Here is a 19,280-nt window from a genome sequence, read left to right as displayed (position 1 = left end):
CCAAAATTCGTAACCCTCAATATAATGATATTAGGAGCTCGGCCGTTTGGGAGGCAATTAGATCATGCAGGTAGAGCTCCTGTGAATAGGATTAGCGCGCTTATACAGAGAGACGTGAGAGCTGCTTCTCTTTCTGCTCTCTACCGTGTGAGGATACAGTGAGAAAATGGCCATCGGGAAACGAGTTAATGGACCTACCAGACACTGGATCTGCTGCCACCTTCATGTTGGACTTCCTGGCCTCCAGAACTATGAGAAATAAGTGTTCGTTATTTAAGCCATTATGGTATATTTGTTATAGTAGCTCAAACTAAGGCATCTAGAGGATTACCGTTGCTTTTATATTGGTCTTCTTGCCTCCAGACTCTTTTCTTTAAGTTCATTCATTGTGCACTGCTGCCTCTTTTCTGTTCCTAAAGTATTAAGTCTCATCTGTCGTTTCTCTTGCCCACCATTTCAGTAACTACCTCTTGCCTACAAAATACGAGTTGTTTAGCATCCTTCCATCCTTCCACATTATGGTTGCATTTTTAAAAAAATCTTAATCTCTTGCTGTTTTGTTTCTTTGTGCATTCTTTAGGAAGAATAGAGGGCAGTATCATACAGTGTTTACAAGTGGAGACTCTAAAATTAGAATGTCTGGATTTGAATCTTGGCATTACAACTTAGTAAAGTATTGGGTATTTTACTTCAGCTCACTAAGCATCAGGGTTCTCAGCTGTAAGATGGGCTTCATATATAGCATATGGTAATAAGTCTGTTTATAAAGTGCTTAGTACAGTGTCTGGCATGTAGTAAAATTGCAGCAAGTATTAACTATTACTGTCATTTCTTCATGGCTCTTCTAGTTCCTTGTGTATATTCATTTTCCTTTTTCTATTTGGAACTTTTTCTCCTTACCCTCCTATCCATTTGAAATCCTACCCCTTGCTTACTATCCAGGTCAGATGCCACCTTCCTCAAGTTCCCACACCATGAATTCTCATTTTTCATCAGCATTCTGTTTTTATCCTTAACTGTCTTATGTCAGTGTTTATGTACATGGTTTATTTCTTCTTGGGTTTTAAGCTTGTTGAAGGCAAGGACTGTGTCTCTTACCTTCCTTGGCATCTCTTTTGGTACATGTGATAGTTGCTTAATATTTGTTGAATTTGTGAATGAATTGTGGTTCTACCTGACTGTACTTACGAAGTGTTTGACCTAGGGTGAATTGCCTGTTAAATTAACTGTCTTTAAATTATAATCTTCCTAGTTTCTAATGTTTTTAGATTGCTAAATTATACCTTTTCAACCTTAACACAGTAGTCAGGCACAGTAATGCCACATTTTCTTTCTGGCTATTATTGCTAGTTTGTTTGTGAGCATTAGTTAGAGTTCTTGATGAAGTGTACTCATTTTTTTTTAATATCAAAATAAAATTTCAATTAGGTGTCACTTTTCTGTTACTGAATTCCTTGTGGGCCAGAAAGACAAATTATACCAATGTACTATTATATCAGTGTATTAAACTTAGCACCTGTTAAATGATGTTGCACAGAAATGACACCCACATTTAATGGGAGTGTTAGTCAATCATTAAGTTAAAGGAATTAAATATGCTTCTAACCCAAGAAGACCTCTAGTTCTTAAGCATTAGGGCTTCAAATAATTTGCTTTTAACAAGTCTCATTCCATTCAGATTCAATTCAGGGAAGAGCAGATTAAGTTCAGTTGAGGGGATCTGAAACTTAAAAGAGGGACTGTGATTAGTTGTTGCACTACAAATTTTAAAGCTGGAGTTCTTGAAAGAAAAAAGAAAAAGAATTCTGGGAAATGAAAGGGCAAGGAGAGTTAGTTCTCTTTCTTCCCTCACTAGACTGTGAGCTTTTAAAGGACAGGGACCATACATTGCTTGTGTCTATCTCTGAGCTCTGTCGTAGTACTTCATGCAATTAATATTTGTTGAGTGGAGTTCTCAATCTAGAAAGTGAAAAATTGCATCTAATGTTATTTCCATAGTAATGTAAAGCCTCCCCACTCTGTAACGCATTACTTTGATTCATATGCCCACAGAGTAATTTCAAAAAGTCTTATATGAAAAAGAAAAGAATAAATAAAATCTGTATAGTTTTTAAGGCTTTTTTTTTTTTTTTTTTTTTTTAAATGGCAGTCTGGTCAACAGAGTGAAACCCTGTCTCTATTAAAAGTACAAAAATTAACCAGGCGTGGTGGTACGTGCCTGTGATCCCTGCTACTCCGGAGGCTGAGGCGTGAGAATTGCTTGAACCCAGTAGGCAGAGGCTTCAGTGAGCCGAGATTGCATCACTACCCTCCAGCCTGGGTGACAGAGCAAGACTCCATCTCAAAATAAATAAATAAATAAATAAATAAATAAATAAATAAATAAATAAATAAATAAATAAAATAAATAAATAAATAAAATAAGGAAGTTTCTCTTTTCTGAAAGTTTAGAGTTGTTAGACCAAGGTCCTGATACTGTTATACTTGCCATTTAAAGCCTATGGAAGTGTCTCCGCTTTCTCCCCCAGGACCACCTTTATAAACCAATGATTCCATTCTACTGGGTTTAACATCTTTTAGAGATTTTTTTTTGTTTTTTGTATCATTGGAGGAGATGGTTTCTGTAACTGTGGGAGTGGGAAGGTGAAAAGCTTTTCCATTCTTGGAGCTGGTCCAAGACATAGGTCTTATTGAATACTTCTGTCTTTTATACACATTATTAAGGGAGATAATATAGAATACTTCACATTATAAGTGAATCACATATTAGGTGTTTTGTAAATGATAATGTTATTTAGTTTAGTGTTAAAAATGGTAAAGGAATGTTATACAGGTACAAAACAGGAAAAATGCTTAAAATTTTGTGACTGTGCCCCAGAAAACTAAATAATTAGAAGTTAGTCTGCCTGCACATTGTTGATAACTTTAAATGTGGTTAGGTCCATTAGTTTAAAATTAACCTTTTAAAAGTTAGTGGGGTTTTTTTTTTTAAATAAATGTATTATTATTTTGTGTATTTTTCAGATGGGATCTTGTTGTGTTGCCTAGGCTGTTCTAAAACTCCTGGGCTTGAGCAGTCCTCCTGCCTCAGCCTCCCAAGTAGCTAGGATTATAGGTGCGCACCACTGCACCTGGTCCTAAAAGTTTCTTTTAGTTAAAAAAAAAAAAAACACCTAACAATTGACTTGCTAATATTAAATGAATGTTTACAATAAAAAATATTATTTGCCCCTATTGAAAATAATGTATTGAAATCAGTGTGTTCTAGGTCAGTGGCTTCAAAGACTCCAGTTGGATTCATTGGACTGGGCAACATGGGGAATCCAATGGCAAAAAATCTCATGAAACATGGCTATCCACTTATTATTTATGATGTGTTCCCTGATGCCTGCAAAGAGTTTCAAGATGCAGGTGAACAGGTAAGACCTTTTCTTTAGATTTGTTTTAGATTTTGAGGATTAAAAATGAATGTACATTCAAATAAGTGACAGCTTGTTAGAAGTCTACCCAATGGAGTTGTAAACCTGATTCAATGTTAATTTTATATATATGTAAACATCCAACATCCAGATTTGCAGTAAAGGAGAGTTCTCGTCAGACACTCAGGGGTATCTGTTCTTTGGCGGGTGACTTGGAACATTTTGCACATTTGGTGAGAGGGCCTTGCTTTAGCTCTATATCAGTTTTCTGAGATAGTAACTTTACTGATTGTGCTGTTAAAGTATTTAGTTTGGTGGAAATAATCTCCTGTGTTATTAAAAGCACAATTGTCTTTAAAACAAGAGTAGACTGAGAGATATAAAGCTTAGTTTGGGTTCTAGTTCAGATAGTTACGTGCTTTCTTACTGGGGGCAAGTTACATCACTTCTGCTGATTTCCTCATTCTTAAAAGGTGAATGATGACAACCTACGCCATTAGGTTGTGAAGCTCAAATGAGAGAATGTATGTGAACATACTTTGTAAACACCATATAGCAGCACTTTGTGCATAATTATTAGTTATTGGCCATAAACCAGGAGACAACCTAAAAACACTATGTCTTGTAATGAAGAGTTGAGTTATAGTGAATCTCTAGTGTTTTGTTTTTAGGCTATCATTCATGTTAAAGAATTTTGGTACTAGAGTTTATCATGTTGGATGATAGTATCTGCTGGTTAAGTCTTGAGTTGTTTGGATTTGTTAAACTTTATCAATAACTCAAATTATAGGAGACCATGTATCAGTATCTGAATATAGAGTTTGTTTTTTCTAGATATGAGGAAATTCTTCTTGGTCAAGTTGTAGAGTGGTAACTGAGGATAGTATGTGACCCCAAAACAGAGAATACTAAAAAATTCCTGAGAAAAAGGTGAGAGAAAAAAATTAGTCAACTTCTAGATAATAGACTTGAAAATAAATACTGATAAATGCCATACCTAGATACAGAACAGCTTTAGGTAACTTAGAGGCCATTTTCACAACTAGATATCTGAATCTTTTCCCTTTCCGTGGTTTTTGTGCCATATGGAAATTGCAGCAGTGTAGTGTTAGGGTGGAAGTATGACTTTGGAACTTTTCAGCGTAGTATTGTGGCTGCTTCTGCCTGTTCAGTTGCTGAATACGGATGCTATACTCCCAGTACAGCAGGCTTATGGGCTTAATTAATGTAGGGACTTAGTAGCCTTGTTGGAGAAATTTGATCAGTTGTATAGTAGAGAATCTGGGAAAGGTGGCCTTTTACCATCTTCAGAGATGGTGAGCATTTCAAGTTGATATTCAGTCTGAGATGAACCAATTAGTAGTTATTTTGAGGAGATGGTTATTATTTTCTGGGATAACACATCTATTTGGTATTGCCGTTTTACAGTGGTTTATCTGTTAGTAAGAGTAACAAGGGTACTTCATCTCTAAACAGAGGAAATATCTTCAATTAAATACAAAATTTGACCAAAGAGTGGAATAGGAATTGAATGGAGACTATTACCCTAGACCGGCAAAGCAGAAACTTGTGACCTTTTAAATTGTTACCAACACAAGTACTTTCCCTCTATCCCTGTAGCACTTCCAGCTTGTCTGTGGAACAACTGTAATGATCGTCACTGCTTTGTGAATCTCTCCTGTGTTTTCCCAGAATTCTAGAGCTTTCTGATGCTCTACCTGAATTACCTCGTACTCTGAAGTTACCAGGCCTACCTCTATTTCCCAACAAGTTTATTATTTCTTTTGTGTTGCTAATTTTAGGTAGGTATGAAGGAAGCCTACCTTAAGAATAAGAGAATCTGGGAAAGGTGGCCTTTTACCATCTTCAGAGATGGTGATTCATCCTGTGTGAATGAGATATTTATTTTGAAATAGATATTTTTGAAATAGATATTTATTTTGAAATAGATATATTTTGATAGATATTTTGAAAGGCAGAGAAAAGAATCTAATACAGTATTTAGTGAGCACCTACTATGTGTCAGGTCTTTTGCTAAATATTTTGTGTATATTATCTCATTTTGTCTTTGCAACAGAAGTGTAATCAAGAAATTGATGCTTGGAGAAGATAAATAATATCCCTAACGTTATACAGTGGTTCTTATTATCTGTAGTTTCACTTTCTACAATTTCAGTTACCTATAGTCAAATGTGGTCTGAAAATGTTAAGTACAAAATTCAAGAAATAAACAATTTATAAGTTTTAAATTGCATGCCGTTCTGAGTAGCATGATGAAATCTTGTGCTGTCCTGCTCTGCCCACCCTGGATGTGAATCATCCCTTTGTCCAGTGTCTCCATGCTGTAGACACTCTCTGGCCCATCAGCCGCTTAGTAGCCGCCTCAGTGATTGGCTGTTGTGATATTGCGTGCTTATTTTCAGGTAATCCTTATTTTATTTCATAATGGTCCAAAGTGCAGGAGTAGTGATGCTTGCATATCGTTATAATTGTTCTATTTTATTGTTGTTAATTTCTTACTGTGACTAATTTGTAAATTAAAACTTTATCATAGAAGTGTATATTTAAAGAAAAACTGGCTGGGCGCTGTGTCTCACGCCTCTAATCCCAACATTTTGGGAGGCCAAGACAGGCGGATCACTTGAGGCCAGGAGTTCAAGACCAGCCTGGTCAATGTGGCAAAACCCCGTCTCTACTAAAAATACAAAAATTAGCCAGGCGTGGTGGCATGTGCCTGTGATTTCAGCTACTTGAGAGACTGAGACATGAGAATCACTTGAGCCCGGGAGGCGGAGGTTGCAGTGAGCTGAGATTGCACCACTCTGGTCCAGCCTGGATGACGGAGGGACACTCTGTCTCAGAAAAAAAAAAAAAATTAGCTGAGCGTGGTTGTGTGTGCCTGTAGTCCCAGCTACTTGGGAGGCTGAGGTGGGAGGATTACTTGAGCCTAGGAGGTTGAGGCTGCAGTGAGCTGTGCGCTGCAGCCTCGGTGATGGAGTGAGACCTTGCCTTAAAAAGGAAGAAAAAAAAAATGGAAAACATAGTCTATATGTTTATATAGACTATGTTCTATAAACATATAGAACATGAAGTGAAACATATAGACTATGTTCTATAGACATATAGACTATGTTATAGGATTTGGTACTGTCTGTGGTTTCAGACATCCACTGCGAGTCTTGGAATGGATACCTCTCAGAGGAAGGGTTACCACTGTGCAGTGAATGAATAGCAAGAGCCAGTGTCTAAACAAAGGTCTTTGACTTTGGAGTTTTGGTTCTTTTAATTACGTGATGTATAGTCACTAATTAGTGAAATTAACGTGAAAGACGTTTTTGAGTGTGTGTGTGTGTGTGACATCTCTGTTGATGATTCTGAAATGTAGCTACCTGTTAACCTATTTATAAACTAGATTGCTGGAAAATAAAGTGCCTAGATCAGTCAAGCCACTGATCATTTGTCTCCCTTGCCCCTTCTCTTGTGTGGTTCTGTACCCATGGAGTTAGAATTTAATAATAATTATCTATTGTATGGGTTGTTTAGTGGGTTGAATAGTGGCCCACCTCCCCAACCCCCAATGATGTCCTATAAAATTGTTAGGAGAAAACACAGAGGTAAATCTTTATGACTTTGGATTTGGCAAAGGATTCTTAGATATGACATCAAGAGCATGAGCAACAAAATTACAAATAGGTAAATTGGACTTTATCAAAATTAAAAACTTGTTCTCCAAAGAACATCATCAAGAAAGTGAAAAACAATTCACAGAATGTGATAAAATATTTGCAAATCATGTATCTGATAAAGGAATTTGTATCTAGAATATATGAAGAAGTCTTACAACGGAAACATAAGACAAGTAACTCAATTAAATGGGCAAAGGATTTGAATAGACATTTATCCCAGGAAGATATATGAATGGTCAGTAAACACATGAAAAGATGCTCAACATCATTAGGCATCATAGAAACGTAATCAGAACAGCTGGGTGAGGTGGCTCACGCCTGTAATCCCAACACTTTGGGAGGCCGAGGCAGGTGGATCACTTGAGGTCAGGAGTTCAAGACCAGCCTGGCCAACATGGTGAAACCCCGTCTCTACTAAAAATACAAAAAAAATTAGCCAAGCGTGATGGTGCGCATCTATAATCCCACCTACTCAGGAGGCTGAGGTGGGAGAATTGCTTGAACCCAGGAGGTGGACGTTGCAGTGAGCCGACATTGCCACCACTGCACTCCAGCCTGGGTGACAGAGTAAGAGTCTGTCTCAAAAAAAAAAAAAAAGGTAATTAAAACCATGAGACACACCCACTAGAATCTAGATTAAAAAGTTAGATAGCAAAATGTGTTTGTGAAGTTGTAGAAAAATTGGAGCCCTCATACACTGCTAGTGGAAATGTAAAATGGTACAGCCACTTTGGGAAAGATTTTGGGAGTTCCTCAAACAATTAAGCATTAGAATTATGCCATGACCCAGGAATTTCACACCTAGCTATATACTCAAGAGAAATGAGAAATTTGTATCCACATGGAAATGTGTATTCAGCAACATTATTCATAATCACGAAAAAGTGGAAACAACCCAAAAATCTATCAGTGGATAGAATGTCCAAACAAAATGTGTTATATCCATACAATGGATGATTATTCAGTAATAAAAAGAAACGAAGTACTAATATTTGCTGCAACATTGATGAACCTTGAAAACATGTTGCGTGAAGGAAGCCAGTCATAAAAGACCACATACTATAGACTTCCCAGGGAAGTCCAGAATAAGGAAGTCTGTATAGAGACACAAAGTAGATTAGTGGTTGTTTAGCACTGGGGAAGAGGGAAAGTTGGGCATAGAGGCATGATAGCTAATGCATATAAGGCTTCTTATTCTTTGTTTTTTTTGAAATGGAGTCTCACTCTCACCAGACTGGAGTGCAGTGGTGCGATCTCAGCCTACTGCAACCTCCGCCTCCCGGGTTTAAGTGATTCTCCTGCCTCAGCCTCCCGAGTAGCTGTGACTACAGGCACGCCCCACCACGCCCAGCTAATTTTTTTTTTTTTTTTTTTTTTGAGATGGCGTCTTGCTCTGTTGGCCAGGCTGGAGTGCAGTGGCGCAATCTTGGCTCACTGCAACCTCTGCCTCCTGGGTTCAAGCAATTCTCCTGTCTTAGACTCCTGAGTAGCTAGGATTACAGACACATGTCACCACCCCCGTCTAATTTTTGTATTTTTAGTAGAGATGGGATTTCACCATACTGGCTAGGCTGGTCTCGAACTCGACCTCAGGTGATCCACCCACCTTGGCCTCCCAAAGTGTTGAGATTATAGGTGTGAGCCACCGTACCTGGCCAATTTTTTTGTATTTTTAGTAGAGACGGGGTTTCACCATGTTGGCCAGGATGGTCTCGATCTCTTGACCCTCGTGATCTGCCCACCTCGGCCTCCCAAAGTGCTGGGATTACAGGCGTGAGCCACCAGGCCCAGCCAGGTTTCTTCTTGAAAAGTTTCTAAAATTGATTGTCATCATGGTTGCATATGTCTGTGAATATGTTAACAGGGCCTTTGGTACACTTTAAATGGGTGAATTGTATGCAAATGATATGTCAGTGAAGCTATTAAAAAAGATATATTCAAGTTCTAACTCCTAGTACCTGTGAATGTGACGTTTTTGGAAGCAGGGTCTTTGATGATCTAAGTAAGTTAAGAGAGATCATCCTGGATTTAGGGTGGAGCCTAAAGCTAATGACAGGTGTCCTTACCAGAGACAGAAAAGAAAACACAGAGACACAGAGGGGAAGGCCATGTGAAGATGGAGGCAGACATTAGAGTTTCGCTGCTGCCAACCAAGGAGTATCAGGAGCCATCAGAAGCTGGAAAAGGCAAAGACGGATCCTCCCCTAGAGCCTTTGTGGGGAGCGTGTCTCTCTTGACACCTTGATTTCAGACTTTTGACCTCCAGAGCTGTGAGAGAGTAAATTTCTGTTTTAAGCGACTGTGCTTGTGGTAACTTGTTGCAGCAGCTATGGAAAACTAATGCAGCAAACATTGGGAATCTACAAAATGTGTGGGTTTTGAATCTTTTTTTACCACTTAGTATCTGTGCAATCTTGGGCAAGTTTTTCAGTGTCTCTATACCCTTGTTTCCACATGTATGAAGATTAATCATACTGTTTTCATAAAGTTGGTACAGGGATTAAGTGAGTTAATTATGTATGGCGCTTAAAATAGCATTTGGCACATATTAATCACTGTATGTTAATGTTAACTATAAATTAGTTTCTGTATGCCTTAGTTTCATCTCTGCTGTACACAGCTGTTCCTTTTCTCATGTTCTCCATTCAAATGGTAGTATCAGATATTCTCTTCTGTGAAGAAAAGTTACTTTTTATTGCTCTAATCACTATGGGTTAAGGCTACTGTAGACTACCTTAGCAAAACGGGGGATAGGACCTTCATTAAGTCACTAATTTAACATGTTTCTCGAGAACTTTCTATGTGCCAGGCACTGGGAATACAGCTCAGAACAAGATAGTCACAGTCCTTGCCTTTAGGGACCAATAGGGGGTGTTAGATTGTCAAATCACACAAATATGTGATTCCAAACTGTGATAAGTCTAAAGAAAAAGTAAAAGGTCACATTAGTTTTTAATAAAAATCTGTGTTACATTAGGTGAGAGGGTGGTTAGGGGAATTCTCTCTAAAGACTAGATATTTAGGCAGACAGCAAAATAACAAATAGGATTTATCCAGATTAAGAATGAGGACAAAGGAGCAATTTCCTCAAGAAGTGGAGCCTCAGTCTTTGCTGCAGACTGTTACTTTAGGTCATCAGAGATAGCTTGAGTAACTATCATATGTCTAGTAGTTTACCTGATGCTCTTGGGGAATAAAACAGGTTGAGTTGGATGTGACAAGGTGTTGGATATGTCTTAGGTGGCAAGACCACCTAATACTGCAAGGAAGTTTCTACTAAAATTGTAATTTGACTATAATTAAGTGCTAAGGCAATTTTTTTTTTTTTTTTTTTTTTTGAGACGGAGTCTCACTGTGTCTCCCAGGCTGGAGTGCAGTGGCGCGATCTCGGCTCACTGCAAGCTCCGCCCCCCGGGTTCACGCCATTCTCCCGCCTCAGCCTCCCAAGTAGCTGGGACTACAGGCGCCCGCTACCGCGCCCGGCTAGTTTTTTGTATTTTTAGTAGAGACGGGGTTTCACCATGTTAGCCAGGATAGTCTCGATCTCCTGACCTTGTGATCCACCCGCCTCGGCCTCCCAAAGTGCTGGGATTACAGGCTTGAGCCACCGCGCCCGGCCAAGGCAATTTTTGAGGTAGAAAAAAATAAGCAACTTCTAAGGGTCATTTCATTTCTGATAGGGAATTACAGGATTAATTCCCTATTAATATAAACAGGATTAATTACAGTAAAGATTGCATGTAATCTTTACTCACCCAACAAAGATTGTATTATCTTTGTAGTCTGAAATGAAAGTCATGAAGGACAAGGTCTCCAAGATTCCTGCATAAAAATTTGAGGGTTCCAGGACACAGACTCAGTTACTGGGTTTTCCTTTTTCTTCTTCCTTGCAATATGTCACTGGTTGTAAAGAAGGAAAGAAGGTGGGTTCTGGGTCAGTGCTCCTCCCAGATTAGTGAATAGCAAAGACTTAGCTTCTTGTGTACAGTTGCCACTCCTCCCCCAATACACAGTGGGGAAAATTCTGTGTGTGGTTCACACTGAGGCAGGAAGCCTGGAAGACAGAATCTTCTTGCCTCTCTTCCTCACATCTCTCGTTCTCTTAAGCATCTTGACTCTAAGAGGTCCTTTGAGTATTGATTTTAACAGCAGTGGAAGGTAGGACAATGTGAAATTCAGATGAAGTGAGAAAGGTAAAGGGTGAAAAAGCTTTGGTCCTGAGGGCAACAGAAAATGAAAGCATTTGTTGATAAATGATTTATGTTGGCAGCTTAGAGAATGTTTGGAACAGTGGCAACATCATCAGAACAAGTGTGGTTTCCTAAGAGCACTACTTTAAAAAGTAATATTAATTTAGATAGGTTCTGATATATTAAAATGTCAACATTCTTATTTCATAGCTATGTTTAGTTTTTTAAAATGTTGGATAAAAGAAAAAATGAATTTCATTCTACTACTATAAGGCCAAGACACAACTTGGGATGAGATGGAGAAGTATGTGTGAAACCTTGAAACTTTTTGCCACAATAGTGCCCTGAAGGGTTTAAAGGTTAAAAAATTCAGGGTATATTTGAGTTGACTCATACATTTTTAAGGATGGGTGTCCATTTCCTCCTTCTGTGTTACTATATCAAGTCAAGCTGATGAAGTGAGAGTCAAAGAAAACAAGCCCATCCCCCAACACCCTGCCAAGATTGCAGAAATGCTGGCTAGTTGATTTCTAATGTCAACTGTTCTTTCAGTGAGAGATTTGCAGGGAGGAAAATCAGATGTCGTTTTGAAGAAGTGCTTTTCTTTTTTTGAAAGCAAAAACTGAGAATTTATTGTTTCATGTATTCGAAGAGTTGGGGAGTGGTCTGACCTCTGGCAGAGTTGAATTTAGTGACATAGATATAGCCAGATTCTTTTCTTTTCTCTTTGCCTCTTGAGTTTGCTTTTCTCCCTTAGGCTCCTTTCTCCCTTCAAGGTGCAAGATGGCCACCTGCAGTTCCAGGTGAAGAAGTGTTTTAGAATATTATGACCCTGGAGGCTTTTCTTCAAGTTTTAGTAAAACTGTAGTCATGCACCTCATGAGGATGTTTTGGTTATGGACTGCATATAGGATTGTAATAGAGTATTTTTACCGTACCTTTTGTATGTATAGATACATTAAATACACAGATTCTTACATTATGTTACAGTTGCCTACAGTATTCAGTACAGTAATGTTGCTGTACAGGTTTGTAGCCTAGAAGCAATACACTATACCATGAAGGTCTGTAAGTGCTTTCTCTGACGTTCGACACCATGAAATAGCCTAACAACTGTCAACCTTAAATAACGATTCAGAAACTGTGATTAGGTATAGAGTTTATTCAAGCCCAAAAGGTGGAAAATGTCCACCTGGAAGCATAAATTCAAGTTGCCTTGAATATATGTGATTACCAGATGTTACAAGTGATTTTGTTTGTTCATTTCTTTTGAGACAGGGTCTCTCCCTGTCACCCAGGCTGGAATGCAGTGGTGGGATCACAGCTCACTGCAGTCTCAACCTCCCAGACTTAAGTGATCCTCCTGCCCTGTCTCCCAAGTAGTTGGAACCACAGGCGTGTACCACCATGCCCAGCCAATTTTTGTATTTTTGTAGAGACAGGGTTTTGCTTTGTTGCTCAGGCTGGGCTTGAACCACTGGGCTCAAGTGATCAGCCCGTCTTGGCCTCCCAAAGTGTTGGGATTACAGGTGTGAGCCACTGCACCTGGCCCCAGGTGAGTTTTTAAGGAAAAAAGAAGAGGCAGTTCCTAAGTTGTTTAGCAAGAGTTTACGTTAACATAAATTATTAATTGGCTGTACACTGTTCTTTGTATTCCAGATTTCAGGAACATGACCATAATAAGTGAGGCAGCTAGTCAGGAACAAAAATGCCTTTAAGTAATTACCACTGGGCACGGAGGGTGGTGGTGACCAAAGTCCTATGCTCACGTCTCTCTGGGCCTGATAAATTTTGCAAACCTCACATAGCTCAGATTGCTCCAAGTTGTTTTTCTTTTCTCACAACGCATTTCTCAGAACGTATCTCTTTTGCATGACTGTATGTGGATTATTAGGGAAATAAAAACTTTGATATGTTTAATACGTTTTACATGACTACTTAATAGCTTGTTTATGCCTTGAAGTGTTAACCTATTCTGATAGGGCATTTATAATTGGTTGAACTTGTTTTGGTCATTTTCATAAAATATGTAGACATTTCTATTTCCTTATCCCTTTTTTTTTTTTTTTTTTTTGAGACGGAGTGTTGCTCTGTCACCCAGGCTGGAGTGCAGTGGCGCAATCTCGGCTCACTGCAACCGCCACCTTCCAGGTTCAAGCGATTCTCTCGCCTCAGCCTCCCAAGTAGCTGGGATTATAGGTGCTTGCCACCACACCTGGCTGATTTTTGTATTTTTGGTAGAGACGGGGTTTCGCCATGTTGGCCAGGCTAGTCTCAAACTCCTGACCTCAGGTGATCCGCCTGCCTCGGCCTCCCAAAGTGCTGGGATTACAGGTGTGAGCCACCGCACCCGGCCTTATCCCTTTTTTTAAATTTAAAAACATCAGAGGGAAGTTATTATTATATAAGCGTTTATTAAAATAAGTTGGGCAGAATGATGGACTCAGAAAATGAGTGTGTTTGTAGGGCAGCCTCCAAGGCCCGCAGGAAGCTTGCAGTTGAAGATGTTTTTGAACTTTTAGGTTCAGTGGTAATGTGCAGGTTTGTTATATAGGTAAATTGCATGTCACAGGAGTTTGGTGTACAGATTATTTTGCCACCCAGGTAATAAGCATAGTACCTGGCAGGTAGTTTTTTGATCCTCACCCTCCTCCCTCCCTCCACCTTCAGGTAGTCCCAAGTGTCTGTTGTTCCTTCCTTTGTGTCCATATGTACTCAGTGTTCAACTCCCACTTATAAGTGAGAACATGTGGTATTTGGTTTCTCTCCCTGGATTAGTTTGCTTAGGATAATGGCCTCCAGCTCTATCTATGTTGCTGCAAAGGCCATGATCTCATTCTTTTTTATGGCTGCATAGTATTTCATGGTGTGTATGTACCACATTTTCTTTATTCAGTCTACCATTGATGGGCATTTAGGTTGATTCCATGTCTTTGCTATTGTGAATAGTGCTGTGATGAACATACGGGTGCATGTATCTTTATGGTGAACTGTTTATATTCCTTTGGGTATGTACCCAATAATGGGATTGCTGGGTTGAATGGTAATTCTGCTTTGAGTTCTTTGAGAAATCACCACACTGCTTCCACAATAACTCATCTAATTTACATTCCCACCAGTGGTGTATAAATGTTCCCTTTTCTCTGCAACCTTGCCAGCATGTTATTTTTTGACTTTCTAATAACAGCCTTTCTGACTGGTGTGATACTGTATCTTACTGTGGTTTTGATTTGCATTTCACTAATGATTAGTATGGTCACATTTTTTCATATGCTTGTTGACCATGTGTATGTCTTTTTTTGAGAAGTGTCTGTTCATGTCATTTGCCTACTCTTCAATGCAGTTGTTTGATTTTTGCTTGTTGATTTAAGTTCCTTATAGATTCTGAGTAGTAGACCTTTGTGGGACGCATAGTTTGCAAACATTTTCTCCCATTCTGTAGGTTGTCTGTTTACTTTTTGTTGATAGTTTCTTTTGCTGTGCAGAAGAAGCTCTTTAGTTTAATTAGGTCCCATTTATCAATTTTTGTTTTTGTCGCAATTGCTTTTGGTAACTTTGTCTTGAAATCTTTTCCAGGTCCTATGTCTAGAAACAGTATTTCCTAGATTATCTTCCAGGGTTTTTATAGCTTTAGGTTTTACATTTAAGTCTTTAATCCATCTTGAGTTGAATTTTGAGTATGGTGTAAGGAGGGGTCCAGTTTCAGGTTTTTGCATATGGCTAGCCAGTTATTCCAGCACCATTTATTGAATAGGGAGCCCTTATTGCTTGTTTTTGTTGACTTTGCCAAAGATCAGATGGGTGTAGGTGTGCAGCATTGTTTCTGGAACTCTTTTCTGTTCCATTGGTCTGTGTGCCTGTTTTGTTCCATGCTATTTTGGTTACTATAACCCTGTAGAAAAGTTTGAGTTTGAAGTCAGGTAACATGATGCCTTCAGCTTTGTTCTTTTTGCTTAGGATTGCCTTGACTATTTGAGCTCCTTTTTTGGTTCCATATAAATTTTAAAATAGTTTTTTTCTAATTCTGTGAAGAAAGTCATTGGTAGTTTGATAGGAATAGCATTGAATCTATAAATTGCTTTGGGCAGTATGGCCATTTTAACAAAATTCATTATCCCTATCCATGAGCATGATTTGTGTCATGATTTCTTTGAGCATTCTTTGACCATTCTTTGAGCATTCTTTGACCATTTGTGTCATGATTTCTTTGAGCAGTGTTCTGTAATTCTTGATATAGAGATCTTTCACCTCTCTTGTTAGCTGTATTCCTGTGTTTTATTCTTTTTGTGTCTATTGTGAGTGGGATTGTGTTCTTGATTTGGCTCTTGGCTTGAGTATTATTGGTATATAGGAATGTTACTTATTTTTGCACATTGATTTTGTGTCTTGGGACTTTGCTGAAGTTGTTTATCAGCTTAAAGGGCATTTGGACTGAGATTATGGGGTTTTCTAGATATAGGGTCATGTCTGCAAACAGGGATAGGTTGACTTCCTCTCTTTGTATTTGAATGCCTTTTATTTCTTGCCTGATTGCTGTGGCCAGGACTTAAAGTACCATATTGAATAGGAGTGATGAGATGGGACATCCTTGTCTGGTTCCGGTTTTCAAGGGGAGTACTTCTAGCTTTTGCTCATTCATTATGATGTTGGCTGTGGGTTTGTCATAGCTTATCCCTTTATTATATTCGTGTTTCTGTTGGAAACAGATGCATCATTTCAACTTTTAGCATCTTTTTAAAAAATGTAACTGATAATAATGATCAGATCTTCATATTTTAGAAATTTTGAATCAATAAATTGTGAATGTAGTGATTTAAAAACATAAACCCTGGAACTAAACTGTCTGGGCTCAAATCTCAGCTCTGCCATTTGATAGCTGTGTGACTTCAGATGACTTAACCTTTCTCTGCTTAAATTTCTTACTCTTATATAAAATGAGGATAAGAGTATCTTTCTCTTAGCCCAAAATAACCTGGCACATAGAAAGTACCACTACTGCTGCTGCTACTGCTATTATTGCTGCTGCTGTTGTTATTACTGCTGCTGCTGTTGTTATTGTAGCTATAGCATTTTTCTCCAAAATCTTTATTCTCCAACACACCTCAAACACCACTGTCTCGGCTGCATTATTGAGTCCAGAATATGTTGAAAGAGAGTCATAGATGTATTTTCATTCTTGATTATAGCCCAAAGGCCAAGAAGTGATACGGAGACATATTTCTAAATGAAAGAATGAAGATACAAATTAAAACCAAGCTAGGCGGTAAAGTGATTTGGCAGCATTCCTGTTTGAGTCTATTCTGCACTGCCCCTTCTGACCCACCTTTATTTTGCAGAAGATACTGGTTTTTCTTTTTAACTTAGGCCTTAGCATCAAGGACATGCGACTTGTGCTTTGTTTTCATTGTCTAGGATTTTCCTTGGAGATGCTCCTGATCTATGCCAAAAGTCTGAGATGTATGCACCACTTCTGTGTGAGTTTTCTGATTGAACTAGGCTTAATTAGATTCTCTTTTCTTTTGTTTTCTCTTTAAAAACTTGGAAACCATTTTGTTGTTCCTGAGTTGTAAGGCTGAAAATGTTTGCTTAAGTCAATCTCTTGGGATCTAATCTGGCATCCACTCAGGTCTTGTTAAATGAGAGCGTTAAAAGCCTCTTGCTGAGTGGGCTCCATCATTGCTGACCAAATGTTTCAAGATGTAGGCACAAAGCTCTTTTGTCAGTTTTTCAAGTGTAGTGCAATTTTGAAGTAATTGTGCTTTTCTACTTTTAAAGTATTTAAAAAGTACTTTTAAAGAGTACTTTTAAAGATTAAAAAACACAGGAGTGGCAAGTTTAACAAGATCAAGTTCTTCTTGTTTCTTTGTAAATTTCTGTTACCCATCTGGTTTACTTGGAAGCAGTGCTGAACTTGACTTACGTGACTGTTTTATCTAGAAGAGGCAGCAAGATTTTTCTCTTCATGTAAAGCAACTAGGTAACAGTTGTCTTCTCCCAATGGATATGTAAAAAGAGGGTGTAGTCCCTTCAGATTACTCTTGGCTCTTCACCCCCCTCCTCATGCAGCAAAGCAGATTTTTGTTTTTATTAAACAGATTTTTAATTTATTTTAGCAGATTTTTAATTTATTCAGTTCTCTGCTCTTTATATCACACACCCGCCGTTGATGCATACTGGCATACAGATAAAGTTAAATTCAGATAAGTTGGCTGCAAGAAATCTTAAAGACTGTGTTGTGGTATACACAGAAACCAATTTCCTATAGTCAGAATTGAGATAATAGAAGAGTAGAATTGTTATAATTCATAATAGTGTAAGTGTGAGGCAGTTGGAATTAGCAGATCTGTCTGGGGCAGCCTTGACAATCAGAGCAGAGCCATGTCCCAGAGTCAGCCAGGCCAGTGACCATCGCCAGTTATGGAGGTGTTGAAAACCTGCACGGTGAAAGTCCTGCTAATGCTGTGCTGAATCATTGCACGTGCTTCCAGTCCCCTCAGCCCTTTTTCATGGGAACTATACCTTCTTAGAACTTGAGATTACTAAATATGAAAAGTATCTCTGCCTAAATTTCCTTTTTACTTTGGGGATGGGAATGCTGAGAGATAATCCAAATCACTGTTTTTATTTTATAGATTTGGAAACTGAAGCTGGAGACGTTACATAGTTTACACAAAATCACCTGTGACTTCTTGGCTGAGCTGCAACTAAACCTGGGTCTCTGGCTTCCCAAATTAGTGTTCCTTTCACTGATCCATGCTGGCTTTGCTTATCCATTCAATTAGCAAATGTAATTGAAGGGACTCTAATTAGTTTGGCTTCTAAAGGCTTTTGTAGTTGATGTCAGACTGGCAACAAGGTTGATTTTTTTTTTCCTCCCAGCTTTTGAGTTGTGGCCAGATTTGTCAGTTATTTCAGGGTCTTGAAGTCATCACATGGATGGTCAGATTAGTTGAATGTCTGTTTATCTGTCTAATAAACATACCTTTGTAGTACAAATTAGAGACTGTTAGGATATACCATATATACATATATATCTGTATGTCTATATATCTACATATATATATATAGAGAGAGAGTGTGTGTGTGTGTTATTAGATTTAGAGCAGTTGTGGCCAGTACAGTGGTGACATTCCAGCTATCACTACCGTTGTGTGTTTTTTCCGGGCCTGTGAGCTTTGACACTACTTTCCTGTATAATTAAGGGGTTAACAGTATTCTGGCAATGCAACCATCTCAAGAAGCAGATGCTAGAGATGCAGGGGGCTGATTGGCCACCCTATGCACTTGGCAAGTGCCTGAATTGGCACTGCCAGTTCATGGGATTAGGAAACTTGGAGGTGTGAAACACCCTTGACCTGTGAACTAATTGTTGATGCCCTTCAGGGCCCCTCTAAAGGAGTTATGTAGATGGAATTTAATTTCCTTCAGTGAGAGAGAACTCAATTCCTAAGGGGAAGTCTGGAATTAACTCTTAGACCTCATGGCTTACTGATGTCCTTGAAAGATCTAGAAGGATGGAGCTGGAATAGAAGGAAAGTATGCCATTGTTTTGCATTGTGTTTATTAGAGTAGGATGAATAAATGGGGCCGTCTAAGTAACATATTTTTGGTATAGTATAGGAATAGAGAAGTATGACTACTACAACTTGTTATTTCACTGAGCTCTATTTTTCTTGAGTAAACTTCAACTGTTTGCCAGGAAATAGTTGCCTCTTCTAGAGTCTCAATATTTATGAAGGTGTAGGAAAGGTTTTCATGCAACTTAAGCATTTCTTTGTAATTTGATGGAAAATTTTTTAATTTTTAGAATTATTTGTAGCAAATCCTCATTATGTATCAAAATATACAGGTTGAATGTATCTCATTGTAAATTCTAAAATGCTGCATTGTCTTTAGAGTGAAACATTAAAAGAGAATTTTTGTTTGTTTGTTTTAGGGTCTGAGATGTTTTATAATGTCATTTCCTGCCTTGTTAATACACCATA

General features: G+C 38.4%; 1 protein-coding gene across 1 annotated transcript in view; it reads left to right on the top strand.

Annotated features, from left to right (window-relative positions):
- HIBADH (3-hydroxyisobutyrate dehydrogenase) overlaps nt 1-19,280 on the top strand; it is a 137,259-nt gene that overhangs the window by 10,111 nt on the left and 107,868 nt on the right. The window contains exon 2 of the mRNA XM_003896164.3: nt 3,259-3,419. Within this exon, the coding sequence (XP_003896213.1) occupies nt 3,259-3,419 (161 nt within the window). The remainder of the gene's footprint in view (nt 1-3,258; nt 3,420-19,280) is intronic.

The sequence above is a fragment of the Papio anubis genome, chromosome 4 (assembly GCF_008728515.1).
Source record: "Papio anubis isolate 15944 chromosome 4, Panubis1.0, whole genome shotgun sequence".
In the NCBI taxonomy this organism is placed as follows: Eukaryota; Metazoa; Chordata; class Mammalia; order Primates; family Cercopithecidae; genus Papio; species Papio anubis.
The sequence above is the reverse complement of the archived record's forward strand: the minus strand, read 5'-3'. Positions and strand labels throughout refer to the sequence as shown.